The 21,592-nt window shown below is 40.3% G+C and overlaps 1 protein-coding gene across 3 annotated transcripts in view; it reads left to right on the top strand.

Moving 5' to 3' along the window:
• The window catches only part of PTPN14 (protein tyrosine phosphatase non-receptor type 14), a 204,797-nt gene that overhangs the window by 69,379 nt on the left and 113,826 nt on the right, over window positions 1–21,592 (top strand). For all 3 annotated transcript variants that reach the window (XM_015116347.3, XM_077986828.1, XM_028853190.2), the window contains one exon: window positions 17,684–18,011. In XM_015116347.3, the coding sequence (XP_014971833.2) occupies window positions 17,838–18,011 (174 nt within the window). In that variant the 5' untranslated portion in view covers window positions 17,684–17,837. The remainder of the gene's footprint in view (window positions 1–17,683; window positions 18,012–21,592) is intronic.

Raw genomic sequence — 21,592 nt, 5'->3', positions numbered from 1 at the left:
TAGCCTGCTCTGTGTTTTCTGTTAAATAATAAGCCCATCTCTGTGAGTTAGGTGGTAAAGGTAATTTGTTTCATTTTAGTACTATTACTTAAGAAGACAAGGAGAATTTAGAGTTAACAGAGAACCACTGAGATAATTAAAAGAAATAATACCTAAAAAGAGAAGGTAAGAAAGGTAGGATTATTTATATTGGAGAATATGAGGGAGTGAGTGTCTTAATGAGAGTTAAATATATGAAGGTGCAGTGTAGGGAAGATGGCACCCAGCTGCCCTTTTCAAAATGAAAGACTTCAAGAGGAAGTAAATTAAATTAGCAGTAGAGTCTGTAAATAGCATAACAGAGCATAAAAATAGCAGTAGAGTAAGTATATTTTACAAAGAAGAAATTTTAAGACAGTGAAAGTTGTTACTGGAATGAGCTATCAAGAGATGGTCACCTTGAATAATTTTTATTTGATAGTGTTTAGCATCATCTACAGATTCTAATTTAGCTCATAAATGACTAAGCACCATTGCTTTTTCCGTGTGTCCAAATCAATCATTTTGTCTTGAGTATCTTGAGAGTATCCATGCACAGGTAATAGAAAGAAGTCTTCATTCTTGCCTTTTTTTTTTGAAACGGAGTCTCGCTTTATTGCCCAGGCTGGAGTGCAGTAGCACAATCTTGGCTCACTGCAAGCTTTGTCTCCCGGCTTCGTGCCATTCTCCTGCCTCAGCCTCCCAAGTAGCTGGGACTTCAGGCACCCATCACCACACCTGGCTAATTTTTTTGTATTTTTGGTAGAGATGGGGTTTCACCGTGTTAGCCAGGATGGTCTCGATCTCCTGACCTCGTAATCTGCCCACCTTGGCCTCCCAAAGTGCTGGGATTACAGGCGTGAGTCACCTGCGCCCAGCTCATTCTTGCCTATTTTAATGTCTATATTGGAATCTTTGTTTACCAATCTGACTTCAGAGCAGCAGTACTCTTGAGAACTAATGACTTCATAAGGCTCCAGGGTCTGTGTAAATGAGACAGCTTTCAAAAATCATATATAATAACTAGAATATTTTAATTTTTATTCTTTTTTTTTTTTTTTGAGATGGAGTTTTGCTCTTGTTGCCCAGGCTGGAGTGCAATGGTGTGATCTTGGCTCACTGCAACCTCTGCCTCCCAGGTTCAAGCGATTCTCCTGCCTCAGCCTCCCAAGTAGCTGGGATTATAGGACTACAGGTGCACGCCACCACACCTGGCTAAATTTTTTTTGTATTTTTAGTAGAGATGGGGTTTCACCATGTTGGCCAGGGTGGTCTCAAACTCCTGACCTCAGATGATCTGCCCGCCTTGGCCTCCAAAAGTGGTGGAGACTGTAGGCGTGAGCTACTGCACCTGGCAATTTTTATTCTTATTCTGCGTTTGTTTGACCCTCCAATTGCTTCTGTTTCAAATGTTGCATTCACGTGAAATAAAGTGAGGTTGGATATAATCTTTACTCAAAAAAATCTTACTTAAAGTTCTTATTTTCTCTTTAAGCCATTATGTACCCTTGTCATCTCCTTTTCTCCTTTTTACTTGACGTGTTTTGTAGATTATCCTGAGCCCTAGAACACTGTGTGGATGATTGCAAATTTTCATCCACTTCTTGTTTCTTTCTTGTCCTTGCCTCTGTGTGGACTCTTCTCTTCCCAGCCACCCAGCATGTCTGCTGCTCTGTTTTTATCCTTACCTATCACTTCATACGACTTGGTAGGCAGAGAGGGTATCTTTTCTTGTTCTTTGGGGAATATTGAAATCAATATTCTGTGCTGTTCAGATAATGGTTTTTGAGGAAATGATATATAAATATAAGGGAGTACAGTCATTTGATGTTTGGGCCAAGTAATGTTTCTGTAGTTAACACTTGGTGGGGGGCAACAGTATTACATTTCTCAAAACCTGTCCTTAGATCTGCTTCTGAGGTGGAGGTGCTGTGACATGGCACTGTAGCTACTGAGAGATGGGATTGTTTTTATTTTTGATGGTTGATCATACCCAGGCTGTGCCTGAGGTTCACAGTTCCCCTGTTTGTTACAGACTGGGTTTTGGGAGGCTTTCTACTTCTTAGACTTCCTTCACATGAGGATGTTGAGACTTTGAGGTATCCCTTTTGGGATCAATATTCTCCTTTACTAAAGCTTTTCTGCCATCTTGAGGAACCATGCTTAAGGTAACCCAGTAAGAGAAAAAAGATATAGCAAGAACTTGGTTCTTTTGACTCCAAGTGTGGGTCTTTTCTTTTTATTGAAGTGGTTAAGAAAACATTGTTTCAGTCATCTTACAAGTGAAGAAATGGAAATCATAGTCATTTGTGATAGCCTCTGCATTTAACATTTATTTGGGAAGCAATTTAGGAGTATGCAATAAGAGACTTCTAAAAATGTGTAGTTTTTGACTTGATAACAGTCTTGAAGAATCTATTCCAAAGAAAGAATCAGAAGTATAGGTAACTCTTTTTGAAAAATAGCAAAAAATTAGAACCAACCTAAGTTGTCAACAATAGCAAATGGTTACATAAATGGTGAGCCATGCACTGGAATATTATGCAACAGTTTAAAATTGTTTTTGAAAATTTTTTAATAGCATGAGAAAATAATACATAGTAATCATAAATGATGAAAGAGATCAAATAAGATGATACAATCTCAGTTACACAATGAATTAAACATATACTTAATTAAAATAATGGAATAAAATATGCAGACATTTTAATATTGGTCCTTTCTGGGTGGTGACATGGTTGATTTTTTTTTCTTTTAGTTTTCTATCATTTCCAATATTCTTATAATGAATTTATAATCAGAAAAATTAAAGGTTATTAAAATATTTAGGTAAAGTAGAAAAAGACTGAGCTTTCAAATCCTAATAATTCAAAAGAATAAATTTCAGGACATAAACTGTTTTAATAAATCTTTTTTTTTTTTTTTTTTTTTTTTGGGGATAACAAAGACAGGGTCAGGTGCGATGGCTCACGCCTGTAATCCCAGCAATTTGGGAGGCCGAGGCGGTAGATCCACTGAGGTCGGGAGTTTGAGACCAGCCTGGCCAACATGGTGAAACCCCATCTCCACTAAAAATACAAAAATTAGCCAGGCATGGTGGTGGGCGCCTATAATCCCAGCTACTTGGGAAACTGAGACAGGAGAATCGCTTGAACTTGGGAGACAGAGGTTGCAGTGAGCTGAGATCATGCCATTGCACTCCAGCCTGGGTGACAGAGTGAGACTCCATCTCAAAAAAAAAGGTTTTTGTTCTGTTGCCCCATTTGGAGGGCAGTGATGCAATAGCTCACTGTAGCCTTGAGCTCCTAGGCTCAAGCAATCCTCCTGCCTCAGCCTCCTAAGTAGCTGGGACTACACGCATGTACCACCACATTCAGTTAGTTTTTAAATGTTTTGTAGAGATGTGGGTCTTGCTATGTGGACCAGGCTGGTCACAAACTCCTGGACTCTAGTGATCATTCCACTTCGATCTCCCAAAGTCCCGGGATTACAGGCATGAGCCACTGTGCCAGACCAAAAAATTCTAATTTTAAAAAGGAATGCTTGATCCTGTTTTTGTTTCTAAAGCAAAATGTACTACTGTGTACGTTTTGTTTTTAGTCAATGTGTGATTGTATATGGTGCTGAAAGCCATGTGATAATGGGAGAGTGCTCCAAATATTATTTATTAATAAATAATTACATATTGTTACTTATTTTATTATGTAAACGTACATCTTATGGTATAACCTAATGGGGAAAGATTGAGCTTTGGAGCCAGCCTTTGCCACCTGCTAGCTCTGGATCCTTGGCCAGGTTATGTAGCCTCAGTTTCCTTATCTATAAATTGGGCATGTGAAGATAAATGAGAAAATACATGTAAAAGTCTTTAGCACACTTCTTGGCACATAGTAATCATTTAAAGGCTATTATAGCTGAAATGACCAATGAATCATGAATGTTCTACTGAAGGAACACTTCTTCCAAATTTTCTTATGTGTAGTATTTAGGAGGAGCCATATGTGTTAGGTGATTAAGATTTTTTTTTTCCCCCCCCCAAATACAATGGTGATAATCCAAAGATTGTGTAAGAGAAAGTAGATGTTTCTTCTCTGTTCCTCCTCTTATCCCTCAGAGTATGGAAATACTCCATGGTTTTCTCCAAGCTCATATAAACCTAAACATATACAAGGTAACTGGTTTATTTGCTTTGGTTTTGCCTTATATATTACTCTGCAGCTTTTCCTACTTAGTAACACATCATGAGCATTGTTCAGAGCTAATATAGATTGAACTAATTTTTAATAACTGCAGAATAGCCTAAATAATGTAGATATGCCAAAATGTACTTCAACTATGTATAATGGATACTCAGGTTGTTACGAGTTGCCACCCTCTACTGCAGATGACATTGAATGCAGCACCCTTATACAGAATTTTTAAGATTCACTGCTTTTATTTACAACGAAAGTTTCCCTAGAGTGACATTGCTGAGTTCAGAGTCAGTGCTAATTATAGTGCAAAGGGATTTGGGGTGCAAATACTATATAAAACTTTGTTGCTTTCTGCCCTTTTATAATCTAATTGAAGAAGAAATACACATTTATTTTTCCACCGATTTCTTTTCTTATGTACAACAATTTTAGTAAATGGTGTTTATTCCCAGGGAGGTTTGAAATTCTTAGCATTCTGAAACGTGAATCAGAAGAGCAAAAGGAGTCTCTTGACTTAGGTTTACTGTGTAGTATTTGCTGTATTTATTAGATACAAATTTGTTAGAAATTGTACACAGTTAAGTCTTGCAGTTTTTAAGAGCTAAGAGTCCCACTTGAAAACTGAAGCACCTGACTTTGCCGTCTTGTTCCTTAATGTGCTTACACCCTACAGGGTTGCAGACAGGGGAAGAGCCATCCCCACATGCAGTATCTCGTCCCTTGAGGCCCAGGCTTGCTCAGCACTGATGCAAGCAGCTGAACAAATCTTGTTTTGAGGTCACCGATGGTAACAGGAATGATAGTATGCTAACAAATTATTTTTACAGCAGTAAAGTTATTGTGCTAGCATTAGACAGGTTCTTTTTCTTTGTAATGTCACTGAGAGCTACTTAGTACAACATAAGTTGTTGCAAGTGTCCACTTAAGTAGTGTGGGGTATGTGTGTGTTGTGTGTCTTTACAAGGCAGGGGACAGAGAGAAGAAAGAACAATTGTAATGGGTTTGTGGTGCGTGTGCGTGCATGTGTGGCCATGGTACACCTTTAAGAAGCAGCACGACCATGTCTGTTTAGAAGCTTTGTTTTTCCCTATTAGTAATTAACATTTGATTACATCAGTTGGGATTATACAACTCTTTAACAGCTGACACTAGTTCATACCTGTTTTCATTCTTTCTCCCCTCTGATTCAGCTTCTTGGCTCTGGAGAAGCGATTGCATTATACACTAGAATCCACTTGGTGGTTGTACTCCTGATTCACTGGAGTGGTCACAGATCTGAAACCCACTGGGCACCCTGTCACGGTTCCCAGTCAGTGGGACCTGTAGTTGCATGTTTTGGTTTCATATTTTTTCTCCTTGTGATAAGCAGCCTTAACTTTAAAAATTCTCTGGTCTGTAACTATTGGCTTGTTGGGAAAACATTTTTACAGCTGTGGTATTTAGCAGTCAGTGTGTTTCCTTGGGCTTCCTGCAGTATTCTGTGAAGTAGCAAGGATAAGAACGGCAGTGATGGCAAACATATAAACAGTGCTTACCATGTGCCAGGAATTTATAGATTATTAACTTATAACCCTCCCAACAACTCTAGGTGGTGGGGACTGTTTTCATCCCCATGTTAGAAATTCAGGGAGCGAACCAGCTTCGGACCCATGGTTATGCAGTGTGTAAGTGACTTAGGCATGGAAATGACTGCTTCTGGGTGAGGCTCGCTGTTGGGGCTGGAGAAACCAGCAAATGAGGCGACATTCCCAGGGAAGCTCAGTGCTGGATGCTCAGATCCAGATGGAGAGAGCTAGCAGAGTGGCTTGGCTGCTGCTCACTATTTAGATAGGAAGTGACACCCTGGACATGGGAGGGAAGTTGAGGGAGCTCACTCAGGCATGGGAGGAAGGAAACAGGGGAAAGGAAGGTGTGGAAAGCTTTGCTGAGGGAGGTCACATGGAACTGTCTCTCCTGGATAGTGCTTCTTCCTTGGCTACTTCTGTCCCTGCGGGGCGCATATCTCCGGAAAAGAGCTAAGCAAGCTAAAGGTGTGTTTATCCTCAGCGAGTTTCTTTTGATTTGATGAGTGAGTCATATGTATGCTCTGGCTGGAAAACCTTTCCATTTGCTTTTGTGATTGTGTTTTTCAAATTGGTTTTTGAAGAGGTTCTACGCGATATGCTCAGGTTCTCTCACTCCACAACACAGTGGCACAGTAGAATAAGCCATCTAGGTAAGAGGCTCTGGCAGGGTGCTACGGCTGGGATGGGACCCTGATTCTGCTACCTTGCCTTCTGGATGCAGCTTCCTCCGGCTGAAATTGGGTCCCAGCCTCAGGGTCCCCTCCACCATATCTGAGTAATGTCCACTGTGGGTGAGCAAAGATAAACTGCTGATGGTATGTCACAGTTGTTTTTTGTAGAATGTGGGTGCTTGCTATTGTCATTGTTACTTTTATATCATAAGGTCATAGCTGATAACCCTCTTTCTGTGTCATATCAGCATGGTTCATTGGGTAAGAAGATGGGGTCAAATGGAGCTCTGGGTTTGAACTTGATTGTCTTTAGTGGCTGAGTGAGTGTGGGGGAAGTTATTTCCTCTCTTTAGCCTCAGTCCTTAGTCTGTAAAATGGTGTGGTGTAGCAAGAGTAGCTCTGTCGTCGTAGGGCTGTTGAGATTGTGCTCAGCAGAGTGCCCCATCAGTGTGTCTGCTTCATAAATGGTGGTGCTCATTATCACCTTCTTAGTGCTCTGACACTTGTGGGGAATTTCCCATTCTAATTTTTAGGTTTAATAAGCTCTGACATTCTAGGACATACATCATTGTGGATATAGATACTGACAGCAAAAAAAACTGGAATTGAAGAGTTGCAGATTGCACGTCTCTCAAAGAAGGGTGGGGTGTCTTACAACAAAGCATTCCTGGCGTGACTAGACAAAGCTCATTTGAGAGTAAACCAGAGTCAGGTATTCTGATGGAATTGATTATGCAAACTGGACCAGGAAGAGTCCTTTATTTTATGCCCAGTTGGTGGTACTTTACATTTTAAAGAATTTGTCATTTTACTTACAGGAAGAATTTTTCCTACTGCCTTTTAATAATGAAGGGAAAAACTATTGCTTTCCGTTTATCTAGTGAAACCCAGGTTCTATTTTGGAAGGACAAAGGAGTTAGTTTGGAGGGAAAATTCTGACCCTTTTTTTCTTGTAATGTAAAAAAGTGAGCACTGTTACCTGTTTTACCAGGTTACTTTAAAAAGTATCACTTAATAATTTTTTTTATTTTACAAACCCCAGCTTATTATTATGGAAATTTTAGGCACATACAAAGCTGTAGAGAATGGTGAGACCCCTGACATACCTGTCTCCCACCTTCAAGGGCTGTCAACTCATAGTGGTGCCTCATCTGCACCCCCACCCAGTTCCCAAACCCCTGTGATTTTAAAAGCAAATCCCAGACAACATTATTATATCCATAAGTATTCAAGATGTACTTCGAATGCCTTCAGAAGAAAGTTTTGCTAAGGTCAAAAATGAAAACTTCCCTGTTCTAAGTTGCTTCCTGTGGGAAAATTATGTCTCTCTGGAAATCTCAAGACAGTAATCCTTAAAGCAGGGGGTGGAGAAATGATCTTTTAAAACAATAACTGGGGGAGCTTTTTCAGACTAACTTGTCCTCCTAGAAGATTGCCTCTTGAAGCCACCCCCTTACCCCAAGAGTTCACAGTGTTAGGGATGTACAAGATAGAGAACCACCTATCTGGTGAAAGTGCTTCCGGGTTATGGAGGCTTTTTAACCACCATGGATGGGACTTACTTAAAAATGTATTTATTTTCTTCCTTCTTAAACAGATTATGCTGGATACTATTTAATTGTTCCTATTTACTACAGGGCATTTTGGACACTGATTTGTATGCTCTGGAGTGTGTATTTTAATCATTTACGTGTCACCTACCTTGTTGCCAGTTTTTATCCCATGTCAATGTGCTTGTCTGTAATAACAGCCCCTTGTCTCTTTGAAATCTGTTAAGGGCTAGAAGCCAGGTCAAGGAACTTGTAAAGAACTGTACTTAAAGTTAGAGTAAACGAACTGAGGGTGTTCTTTTGTATGATGTTGGAATTAAGAATTTGGTGATATTTAACTGCTCAAAGGATGTTTTGGCTGCATTTCTTGGTTTTTGGCTGTGTTCTGCATAGACCAGGTTGCTGTGTAGCCACGTTTCATATAGGTGAGGTATTACTGTAATGAGTTATAACACAGCAGGAATCTTTCTTTTCCAATTTCACATACAGCTTTAGAAAGACTTGAAAGGTCATTTACATGGTTAGTGCGTAAGAAAGATGGAAAATCTGTTTTAGGACAAGTTTCCATCTCACCACTGACTAAAAGTGAGTTAGGAGGGAAATAATGGAATCTTAAAATGTGCTTTTTAAAGTCTTTGTTGTTGATGTTATTTTCATTAGCAACTAAAGTTAGGGGCTTGTGTTTTAAACCTTGCGGAAAAAGCTTTACTTGGCTAAAAATAATTTGATGTATGGATATGATTTGGGTACTGTACAGCTCTAAAACTGATTGATAGAAAAAACTAATAATATCATTTGCACTGCACAAAACTAATTTCCTTTCTGCCTTCCTTTAAAGGAAAATAAGAGTAGACATTTTCAATATTCTTTCCCATCCCCTCCCACCTCATCACTTTTTTTAGCCTTTCCTTAGGAAAATGACCTAGTACTATCAAAACTGAGCTGTGCCGTATGCAGGTTATACACAGCACAGACTAGCTGCATCAGTTTTTCCTTTCTTACACCCTCAACAAGGTTACATAGGTCTGTGAAATGTCCTTGGGAGTTGTAATAATATGGAATGCTGGAGAAATTCCAAAGACTGTTGGTAAATATAGGATGTAATTGAATAGCAGTTAGCTTCTTTTGGCAAGTTCAGAACTTACCTTTAAGAAAAAAATAAAGAGTTAAGTATACATAGTATAGCATGGAGACTAAAAAGAAAGTGCGGTGACCATGTTTAGGATTTGGATTTGAACTACTGTCTTTCATTTGCCTGTGTAGGTAATTCAATAAAACACTAAATAGACTGTGCAGGTAATTCAGTAAAGAGGAACATGCTGCATTTGGTTGATATTTGTGAAAGATCTCTCCTCTTCTTACCCATCATATTTAAAGATTTATTTGCTCTGCCAAATGACCTTTTCTAAATTGTGAGAAAGCTGTCTTTCTTTGCTTTGTGTTTTTAACTTTGAAGATTTTTTTTTTTTAATTAAAAATGAGAGAACAAAATACTGGAAATGCACAGTTCATAGGTAAAGATGGAAACTTACACTTTAGAGTTTAGGAAGCTGATTGACTACTCAGAAGTGAATTTTAGAAGTGACTGAAGGTTTTCTCTATGTTCTCTTGCAATGTAGCCTATTCTATGTAAAAGACCTTTAAAATGTGATGTTTACAGAGCAAATATCCCAACAAATTGCTTTCAGCAAGCATGGGCACACTAAAACACTTTTTATCATCTCAGTAGTTCCATTGTATTTGTTGCAAGGAACTTGTCTGGATGTGCAATCTCTGTCTGTGAGAATACCCCAGTATAAGACAGATCGGGGGCTAGAAAAGGAAAACTTGGGTGGTGGGAATGTTCTTTTGGAAACCCAAGTTCAATTTTTTCCCCTGAAAAAGCATGAGTGAGTGGAATAACTTAACTCTCATCCTTTTTCTTTGTAGCTTAACCCTCTCTTAAGAACCCAAAACTCAAATCCATCTAAGGCTCCAGGTCACTGAGGTCATGCTGGAGACTCCTGCCCTGCCTTAGTGTCAAAAACCCAGTGATCTCAGGATTCATTCTTTCTTCGTAATGACTGTGTTAGTCTGTTCTTGCATGGCTATGAAGAAATACCTGACACTGGGTAACTTACAAGAAAAGAGGTTGAATTGGCTCATGCTTCTGCAGGCTCTACGGGAAGCATGGCACCAGCATCCGCTCTGCTTCTGGTGAGGGCCTCCTGGAGCTTTCAATCATGGTGGAAGGTGAAGGAGGGGAGCAGGTGTTGCATATGGCAGGAGAGGAGGGGGCAAGAGAGCGAGCGGGGTCGGGGGAGGTGCCAGACTTTACAACAACTAGATCTCAGAAGAACTCAGTATCCTGAGGATAGCACCAAGCCAGAAGGGAGCCACCCCTATGGCCTGGACACCTCTGACATCGGGGAATTACAATTCAACATGATATTTGCTGAGGACATGTATTCAAACCATATCAATGACAAACATTTATTTCACTTCCTGCCATGTATAAAGCTCCATGTTATGATTATAGAAGGCCACAAAGCTGACTCCAATACGGGTCTTTCCCTTCAGGACTCTGACTGGGGAGCTGAGACACACATGAGAGTGATCATAGGATGAGAGACTCTGTGATACACCAGGAGCTGTAGAGACACGGCCTCATGGATTTTATAAGACCAAGGGAATTTCGTATTAATTTCCCCTGGGGATAAAAGGACAATCGCAACACTGGTTGGGATTGCCGTACACATGCTATTGGCTAGAATAAGAAATCTTCCCATCCAGGATGGGCTCTTCAGAGGACATTTAGTCCGAGATTTTCTCCTTTATGCTTCAGGTGTCTGAGTTTGTGGGATAACCAGGTAGCAGTGGTTGAACTAAGAAAATGCATGATTCAGCATTCTACTTGGTCATTGTTTCCATGGGATTGTCATGGCTTCATGTTAAACTCTGCTTTGCTGCCCCACCCCCTACCTTCGTTTTTAACCTTTAAAAAGACTTTCTCTACAGTAGGTGGTGAAGTACTCAATTTCCTCTTTACACAACTCCTTGGCCATGCTTTGAGCAAACCTAGCATACTCTGAAACTATGAGAAGAGTAGGAAGTACACTTGCCCACACTTCCTGAGTGCTCACTAGAACTTTTTTCTCACTTCTCACAAATAGGTGGGGTAGGTATTAATTTCATAGGTGAGTAAACTGAGGCTAAAAGAGGATAAGTACTTTGCCATTCATTCTGCCCCTCTCTGGTTAAAGCCAGTACTTGCATGAAAGTTTGTGCGTGTTCCTCTCCCTAATAGTAAACCTTGGTTCTTAGAACCCCTCGGCTCAACTTCAGTCGAATGAGGATTTTTCCCTCTCTTTAGTCTTCAGCTTTCAGTTTCCAGTGGATTTACTGAGACAAAGACCCTGGAAGCCCAAGAGTTCAGAGAGTTTACTGCACTTTCCCTGTCATTCCCCCGTGCTTTGTATTCCGAATTACTTTCATCACGGAAGGGTGAAAATCTAAGTCTTTTTTTATTTTTATTTTTTAAATAGATTTAGGGGGTTCAAGTGCAGTTTTTTTGTTTGTTTGTTTTTTGAGATGGAATTTTGCTCTTCTCACCCAGGCTGGAGTGCAGTGGCACGATCTTGGTTCACTGAAACCTCTGCCTCCCGGATTCAAGTGATTCTCCTGCCTCAGTCTCCCGAGTAGCTGGGATTACAGGCGCCTGCCACCATGCCTGGCCAATTTTTATATATTTTTTTAGTAGAGATGGGGTTTCACCATGTCGGCCCGGTTGGTCACTCAAGTGCAGTTTTTTTTTTTTTTTTGAGACAGAGTTTCACTCTCGTTGCCCAGGCTGGAGTGTAGTGGCACAATCTCGGCTCACTGCAACCTCTGCCTCCTGGGTTCAGGTGACTCTCCTGCCTCAGCCTCCTGAGTAGCTGGGAATACAGGCATCCGCCACCACACCTGGCTAATTTTTTGTATTTTTAGTAGAGACAGGGTTTTACCAGGTTAGCCAGGCTGGTCCTGAACTCCTGACCTCAAGTGATCACTTGTCCCGGCCTCCCAAAGTGTTGGGATTACAGGGCTGAGCCACCGTGCCCGGCCAAGTGCAGTTTTTTTACATGGCTGTATTGCATAATGGTGAAGTCTGGGCTTTTAGTATAACCATCACCCCAATAGTGTCCCAGGTTACTTTCTTTATAAGATGCTCTTAGGAAAAAGAGAGTTAGAAGATTGTTTTGAAATTAGAAAAAAATCACAGTATTGAAAAAAATTAGGAGTCAGCATTGTTAGCTTTATGATCTATATTTTACTTAGAAATAGAGTCTTGCTCTGTTGCCCAGCTGGAGTGTGGTGGCATAATTATAGTTCACTGCAGCCTCAAATTCCTGGGCTCAAGTGATCCTCCTGCCTCAGCCTTCCAAGTAGCTGAGACTGCAGGTACACAAAACCATGTCCAGCTATTGTTTTTATTTTTGTTTTGTAGGGTCAAAGTCTTGCTATTTTGCCCAGGCTGTTCTTGAAATCCTGGACTTAAGTGACCCTCCCACTTTGGCCTGCCATATTTGTATAGTTTCTTTAATTTCTATGACTGGGTCTCAGCAAGAGTTGCAACTTAATAGTATTTATTAGATATGTTCTTAAAGAATAGGTCAATAGAACTATTAAGTAGCTTATTTCTGTTTATTTTAAAAAATAGACTTGATTTTTGGGAGCACTTTTAAGTTCATGGCAAAATTGAAAGGAAGTCTTAAAGATTTCCCACATACCCCCGCCTTTCCCCGTGCTCCCCCACTATCACCATCCCCCACTAGAGTGGTTCCTTGGTTACAGTTATTGAACCTAAATTGGCACATCTCTAGCACCCTAAGTCGTAGTTTCCATTAGGGCTGACTCTTTGACTTTTTATTTTTAACGGACCTTTCTCTTAAAAAAGTAGAACTTACAGTAAATAGAATGAGGGCTCTATAAAGAGCCCTCATTTTTCAAGAGTTATAAGAGATAACTCTTTTGAAAAAGTTTTTATTAGGAAAATCTAAAGTGTCTAAACATGTGACATTCCTATGAGCATGTGGCATTTAGTTCCAGGTTTTATAATGTATATGTGATCAAATGAATATGATGGGGCCCCAGAGAGCCACATGGGGAAAGTTGGAAAGGTTCCAGGAGCCCGACTATTTAACAGAAAGGAGATGCTTAGAGTGGATTTCACATCAAGTCTACTTTATAGTAGATATTTTACTCCCTGTTCTAATGACAAAGCAGAGGTATTCCTATTGGGCATAAAATATAGCAGGGAGCTGAGTTACATTTGAGGTAGAGCTCTGTGCCTGTGTGGATGGGTAAAAGATGGAATTTTAACATATGTGCTATGGCTTTTTTGAGAACTTAAAAGTAGTGGATAAATTCACAGAGTAATAAAAATATTGAAATGAAAAGGACTAAGAGATCTTTTTCTCTAATCCTATTATTATAGATTAGTGTCAAGCAAATTGTTTACCTGGGATAATTTAGGTGTAGCCATTCCTAAAGGTAAGAGATGTCTTAAATGAGTGCCTGAAAGTTCTTTCCAGAAGCACAGCTCTGTGGCTATGCAAGTCCTGGGTGAAAATGTCATGAACTTTTAATGTAGGTAAATGATGTGTGTGTTAGAGGTGAAAAAAATGTGTTTCTAACTCTGAGGGAGTTTAGTGTCAAAATGTGCTGATATTTTTAACATAAGCTAGATTAGTATGTTAAAATAAGCACCAATGGCTGTGGGAATTCAGACAGAACAGACTACCTGTGATACTAAGGATCAGAGAAGTCCGTAGAAAGAGGCCGCATCATTTAAATGCAGCAGTGATTAGGTGCGAGCATGTTTACTACCTGCACTAAGGATTGCCTTCTTTTTCACTTTTGATTATGAAAACTTTTAGGTATATACAAAACCTAAAAGAACAGTAGAGTGAATGTCTGTATACTCACAGTTAGATTCAACAACTGTTAACATTTTGTGTATTTGTTTTAACTTTGAATTTATAGATGTGCTTATGTGTGTATGGTGTATGTGTTGGTTTTCCTTTTCTTTTCTTTTTCTTTTTTTTTTTTTGAGGTGGATTTTTTGCTCTGTTGCTCAGGCTGGAATGCAATAGTGCCATCTCAGCTCACTGCAACCTCCGCCTCCTGGGTTCAAGCGATTCTCCTGCCTCAGCCTCCCGAGTAGCTGGGATCACAGGCACACACCACCATGACTGGCTAATTTTTGTATTTTTGGTAGAGACGGGGTTTCATCATGTTGGCCAGGCTGGTCTCAAGCTCTTGATCTCAGGTGATCCACCTGTGTTGGCCTCCCAAAGTGCTAGGATTACAGGTGTGAGCCACCGCACCCAGCTGTGTGTTGGTTTTTCAAAAAAACATTGGAAAGTAAGTTACAGGCATCATGACTTTTTTAATAAACCCTGATATATCCACTGGCATCTCTTAACACAATTCTGTCTATTCTCCTATATAATCACAATTCTATCAAAATCTGAAGAAAATTAATAAAAATACATTAATGTCATCTAATTTCTATTTTCTATTTCAAACTTTCCTAATTATCTGTATTTTTTACAGGTATTTTTTTTTCCACACCTGGATTTAATCAGGGTTCACACACTACATTTAGTTTTCATAATTCCTAAATCTCTTTTACTCTGAAGCAGCCTGTACTACCTCCCCCTCCCCATGCTCAATTTTTGTTTCATGACATTGACTTTTAAAAGGATCAGACCAGTTTTCTTATAACATTTTGTTGATACCATATCTTGCAAGTATTTTTGTCAACTGGAGATTTTAAAAGTCTTTTAGAAATCAAAATATGTATTTTCTAGGAGATATATTACCAGATTATCTGCTAGCCATGAATATAAGGCCATTGCTCCTGATACACCATTTTCAGTAGATAATGTACTTTAAAATAATCTTTATTTACAAAAATAATATAAGACAGCTGTAAGATGCTAGAACAATACAAGGTTAGAAATAGAAATATACAAGGTTAGAAATAGAAATATACAAGTTTAGAATTCTATTTAATATCAAGTAGCTCTGAGATAATAATTTTGCCGAGCTTACATTCTTTCCTTTTTCTGTGTTTTTGTTTATCATAAAAATTGCAGTCATCTATACATGTTGTTTAAAGTTTGCTTTTTATTTCACTAGTTATGCATTGCGAATGATGTCCCATAGAATATGTAGTAGAGGTTGTTTTTGCTGGGAGCAGTGTGTACCAAGCCAGCCACATTCTTTCCTAGGTGTTTACAGTGAGACACACACCCAAATGTAAAGTGCCTGGCTCAGGATTAGAAATGTGGCTTGTGCCCACAGAGCAAATATTTTTCTCTGTTTGAGGCTCTCTGGTTAATGCAGGAATTGAATATTGGCCTCTTCTGTTCTGTGCTTTAATAAGTTGAGGGAAATTCATGAGTAGTAAACACCTAAGGGCTATATATTTGAATTTGGCTCCCCCCGCTGTTTTTCTTGGGGTTGGGGGTGGGTGGGTCATTTCATATTCTTTTCTGTACTTATCAAGAGATCAGACTGGCTTACCTTAGAGGTAAACATGATACTCTGCCAACATAAAATGATTTAGAAATGTTAATATATTTTACCAAGCCAGAGTTTCTAGCATATGTATTTTAAGCCATCATAAAACATATACCTGTCATGTTAAGGAATGTGCCCACGGCAAGTATCAAAGACCTGCAGTGGGAGGCTGGGGAGTGTGTTTTGCTGTGTTGCAGGGTTATACCCTGACAACCTCTGTGAGGCATGAGGACCGGCAGGGAGTGGTTTGTAAATATTGAAGCCATTTTATTTATTAATTTAAGAATTCCTACAAGTAGTAGCTATTCCTATTTGTACATCCAAGTGTCTTCGGGCTCAGGGGGTAATTCTGCGTCGGCAGATGGATGAAGAGTATAAATCCTGCCTGAATCTAGTTAACAAAACAATCAGATGAGCAAGAGATAGTCCGTTGGGCTTAATGGAGAACAGAACATTTGGACAGAAAAGCTTTCTGGACATTTCTGGCTTCTTTGAAAGACAAGTGTGATGAGCCTCCCAGCAAGATTGCTGGCTCAGGGTGGAGCAATAAGGCCACTTTTGTTGTTATTTTATTCTCGTGTTATCCATGGCAATAATGTCATCATTTTCATTTGGTGGGACATCAGGGTGTCAATAAGGCTTGTTACTATAATAGTAAGTTAAATTATCTGTGATTTGGTTACAGGATTTTGCATCAAGATTTTGTAAAGGGACAAGATGATAATGGGTGGTTCCCCACATCTGTCTAAATATTTGTTGAAAAAAGGACAGAGTTGTGATTTTTAAGTGCTTTGAAGAATTCATCTCTTTCCATTAAAAAAAAAAATGGAAGTAGCTGGCCAGGTGTGTTGGCTCACACTTGTAACCCCAGTACTTTGGGAGACCAAGGCGGGTGGATCACATGAGTTCAGGAGTTCAAGACCAGCCTGGCCAACATGGTGAAACCCCATCTCTACTAAAAATAATAATAATAAAAATAGGTGTGGTGGCGGGTGCCTGTAATCCCAGCTACTTGGGAAGCTGAGGCAGGAGAATCTCTTGATCCTGGGAGGCGGAGGTTGCACTGAGCCAAGATTGCACCACTGCACTCCAGCTTGGGCAACAAGGTGAGACTCTGTCTCAAAAAAAAGAAAAAAAAAAAAAGGAAGTAGCTGATTATATTAAATGCATATTCCCACCACTTTATCATTCATTCTAAGTAAATAATAAAGTGTTTACATCAGACATGAAAATAAAAGTAAATAATGTTAATAAAAGTAAAGAGGCAGTGTTGCAAAGAGTGAGGAGGAACAAGATCAAATTTTAAATTCAGTGAGGCACTTAAGTCATTAAACTTTACTTCTTTCATCTGTAAAATAGACACCATAGGGTTGTTCATGAAGTTGGAATGAGACAATATATTTGGAAATTTAAAAAGCAAAACACTAGTGTTCAAGTTCCACTCCTAGTGGGCTTTTTAATTTGTATTTTATTTTATTTTATTTTTTATTTGAGACGGAATCTTACTCTGTTGCCCGAGCTGGAGTGCAGTGGCATGATCATGGATCACTGCAGCCTTGGCCTCCCAGGCTCAAGAGAGCCTCCCATCTCAGCCTCCCAAGTAGCTGGGACTACAGGCACATGCCATCATGCCTGGCTAATTTTTTTTTTTTTTTTTTGTAGAGACAGGGTCTCATTGTGTTGTCCAGGCTGGTCTTGGACTCCAGGGCTTAAGTAACCCTTCGGCCTCAACCTCCCAAAATGCTGGGATTACAGGCGTGAGTCACCACGCCCAGCCTCCTAGCACTTTCTTGAGTGGACCGTATTGCATAGTGAAAAAAGCATGTGAACTGAAGTTATGTAGACATTGGTTTAAATTCTGGCTTTGCCATTTACACTGTGCACCTGTGAATGAATTCTTTAATCTCTTTGAACCTTCGTTTCTTCAACTGTAAAGTAGCTTTTATCGTATCACCCTTGTAAGATAAGGCATAGGGCATGGGCTCTGCCAAGACACTTAGGAGTTCCAGAACTTGCAGCTTATCAAATCTGGATGGTGATCTGTTGGCAGGGGGTGTGCGCTTCTGTGTGTGTGGAATATGGTACCATTGACAGGTCCCTTCTGGAGTATGACCGTGGTGTTTCTTTTGCATTTACAGCTATCTTCCAGAGGGCCACACTGGGCATGGACACCCTTTTCCCTACCTGGAGGAGCACAGGTGATAGTGTAATTTTCCAGTCACGAAACTGTTAAGGCCGTCTCAGGGGCGTGTGCGCCAGGATAGGAGGGCGGCGTCCGAGGACCACATAGCCATGCCTTTTGGTCTGAAGCTCCGCCGGACACGGCGCTACAACGTCCTGAGCAAGAACTGCTTTGTTACACGGATTCGCCTGCTGGACAGCAATGTTATCGAGTGCACGCTGTCGGTGGAAAGCACAGGGCAAGAATGCCTGGAGGCTGTGGCCCAGAGGCTGGAGCTGCGAGAGGTAAGGGGGGGGGGGGTGTCTGTGTGCGCATGCGCGCATGCATGCGTGTTGGGTATGTGAAGGAGAACTCACCAAAGGGACCAGCCATCTGTTTCTTGGCATCTGTCATGTTTTTTGGCCTAAGCGACAATGTGTTTATAAGAATCCTGTTATTCTTAGCATGGCTGTGATCTTATCCGTCATTGGATGGGGAGATTCGTGCTGATGTGAACCACGCCTAGAGCTGCATGGCGTGGCAGGTTTCCTTTTATTTCAGCTGGGGAAGAGGTTTTGGGGGAGTTGAAAATGAGAGACTCTCCCTACCAAAGTCATTTTCTCTCTTTAAAACAACTGAGTGGGTAGCTGGTATTTTGGCATTCTGGCTGCACATTAAGGAGAAAAACGCCCACATACGGATGCATGCAGCTGCCTTTTTTTTTTTTTTTTTTTTTTTTAGTTGTTTCTGTATTTTCCTCTAAAAAAAAAAAAAACCCCCACCAAATAAAGAGAAAAAGCATTTAGAGTGAGCATGACCAGTGAGGCTTTTTGTGGGAGCCTGTAAAACAGAGGTTTTGTTCCTTTTAAGATTCCTCACAGCCCTCGTTGCCTTCATGCTGTCTGTGAAATGACTTTTAAGCAAAAGCAGGGCTGACCACTAAGAAAGTCATGCTATCATTCTTTAGAAGGGACTTTCAGAGCAGTTGTTTATGACAGCCAAGCCCTTCTTTTTTCAGTCGTGCAGACATTCAGGACAAGAGACTTTGTGAGCAATCCACACTTCAGCATCTGTGTCTTGAGAGCTGTCTGACTTGTTGATCAGTGGGGAAGGTGGTCTGGTTGAGTGGCTGCCAGTACTGAATGACTGCAAGCTCCTGAGACTCAGACCTTCCTGAGGGCAAGGGAAAGCTGTATGTCATTGTCCTAGGTCCCTGGGCTCTTGGAGAGTCCAAGTGACAGCATTGCCCAGGACCTCGATGACAGAAGAGGGGTGGCAATCACTGTTGGAAGTGATCGCATGTGACCTCTCTCCACCTGCTTACAAAGGAGTTGGGGCCCAGGAGGATCTTCCTCTCCCCTTTCCTGCTCTGAAAGTCCCTTCTAAAGGCATCTTCCACAGGCTAGCTGTTTTTCTCTGAGAAACTTTCACCTGCAATGCATCTGTCTCCTGCTGTTCTTTGTGTTTATACTTTGGTTTCAGTGATCAGGTATTCCTTTTAGGTATATTTTTCTGTGCAGGAGACTGTCTTGGACAATGGAGGTATGTATTAGTAGCTTGGTAACTGCCACAATAGAATAAATGTGTGAAATGTTCTCATCTTGTTGATTGGTAGCTGGCTGTCTTTTTCTCGTTGGTAACACATTAGGGTACACACATTTAAACACACATTTGCATATGTGCATGGGCATAAAGGAAAAACTTAAATGCTGGTTGGGGAAGAGACTTGTCTAAGTTCTTATAGAAAATTAGTATTTTTACTTTTAAGTACTTTCAGTCACTCAAATTAGAGCAACTAATTATTCCTCACATGCGTCGGGGGACAGTGTAGCATGGGTTAAGTAGTTACAAGTATAGGCATTGGAATTTGGTCTTGGGTTCAGCTTACTCTTCTGTCATTTATTAGCTGGGTGACAATGGAAAAGTTACCGAATCTTTCAAGGCATAAGTTTCCTACCTATAAAATGGGAATAATAATGCTGACTTCATAGGGCTGTTGCAAATATTAAAAGAGTTCCTGTATGGAAAATATATAGTGCTGCGTTTAATAATGTATAATTGTTCAAATTTGAGAGTCTTAATAAACAACTTTAAAAAAACCCATTTTTTGTTAAAGAAAATATTGAACATCTTGTGCCAGACACTTTTTTAGAACTTGGTGAAATGAAGATAAATAAGGTACAATTTTACCTTCAAGACATGCACACAACAGTAGGGGAGTCCAGCCTTTAAATAAACAGTGAATATTGAATGTGGTCCGAGCTAAAATAGAATGCAGGGGTAGGCCCAAAAGGCGATGGCTGTCCTTAGTGTTGTGCAGTGTGCAGTCCAGCCCACTGAACACTGCAGTCTTGCTGGTGAGAGAGAAAGAGTTGATGGAAGATGAACAAAGCCTTCACTCTGAACCAAGACTTGAAGGATATGTTTGAATCCAGCAGGTAGAAAAGAAGGCCATATCGTCTTTGGTGTGGGGAACTGGATTATCAAAGATTCAAGGATGTGAAAGAGCAGCCAACATTTTGGGGGCTGAGAAGGCATCGCTCCAAATCACCAGGTCAAGCTAGAGTTTATAACGAATGGTGTGTGGAGATGTGTATGGTAATAATGGCTTTCAACAGACTATTGTTTTTCTCAGTGAGAAGGCAAAAGTCAACCCTGGGTCATCCCACAACTACCTTATCGCAAAGAATAAAGCAGTGCAGTGCCAAGTGTGTGTATAGTGTGATTGACATTCCGTTGCTGAGGTGGGGTTTGCGTTTAATACCGACTTTATTTTGACATGCCCTAATGGGTGCATCCGCATTCGACCAAATCACTTTCTTTTTGAATTTTGTGCTTTCCTTCCATGACAGACAACATTGAAGTTGTGCCCTTTTGTGAATCAATCCTCTAGATACTCCTGAATTAAAGGATCAGATAGAGTAATCTGATACTTTTCTTCCTTTGCACAAACACATCTTAAAGAAGAATGCATCCTCCACCCAAAAGCAGAAGTAAGAGGAGGTGAACACAGGGTCTGATCCTCATACCTTGAATTTGTATTTGGGTCATTTTTCAGAGAGAGCCAATGCTGCTTTAGAGGAGAAGGTGACAACCAATCTAAGATATGAGAAAAAGTTTAGTCTTTTTTTTGGGAGGGGTGTTGGGGCCTAACTCTATTGCACAAGATGGAGTGCAGTGGCATGATCATGGCTCATTCAGCCTCCACCTCCTGGCTCAAGTGATCTTCCTGCCTTGGTCTCCCAAAGTGCTAGGATTACAGGTGTGAGCCACACACCCAGCCAAAATATATTTAATTTTTTTTTTTTTTCAATTGAGATAGGGTCTTGCTCTATTGCCCAGACTGGAGTGCAGTGGTACGATCATGACTCACTACAGCTTCAACCTCATGGGCTCAAGTGATCCTCCCACCTCAGCCTCCCAAGTGGCTGAGACTACAGGCACATGCCACCATGCCCAGCAAATTTTTAATTTTTTTTGTACGGATGGGATCTCACTCTATTGCCCAGGCTGGTCTCAAACTCCTGGGCTCAAACGATCCTCCTGCCTCAGCCTCCCAAAGTGCTGGGATTATGGATGTGAGACACTGTGTCTAGGTCAATATGTTTAGCCTTTATGAAGACTTAGAAACTAGATTATGGTGGATATTTGGCTTTGCCATTAGAAGTAGTTTAGGTATATCATAAATTTTGTAATAGCTTTATATTAGGAAAGGATGTATGGTAGATTAAAATTTTTTTGATTAAATTTTTTATTTACATTAATTGTTTTGCCACTATATTTTATTAGATAATTTTTAATAGACTTTATTTTTAGTTTTAGGACTTTGATTTCTTAGAGCACTTTTAGATTCACAGTAAAATTGAGAGGAAGGTACAGAGAATTT

Source organism: Macaca mulatta, chromosome 1 (genome assembly GCF_049350105.2).
Source record: "Macaca mulatta isolate MMU2019108-1 chromosome 1, T2T-MMU8v2.0, whole genome shotgun sequence".
NCBI classification, from domain to species: Eukaryota; Metazoa; Chordata; class Mammalia; order Primates; family Cercopithecidae; genus Macaca; species Macaca mulatta.
The sequence above is the reverse complement of the archived record's forward strand: the minus strand, read 5'-3'. Positions and strand labels throughout refer to the sequence as shown.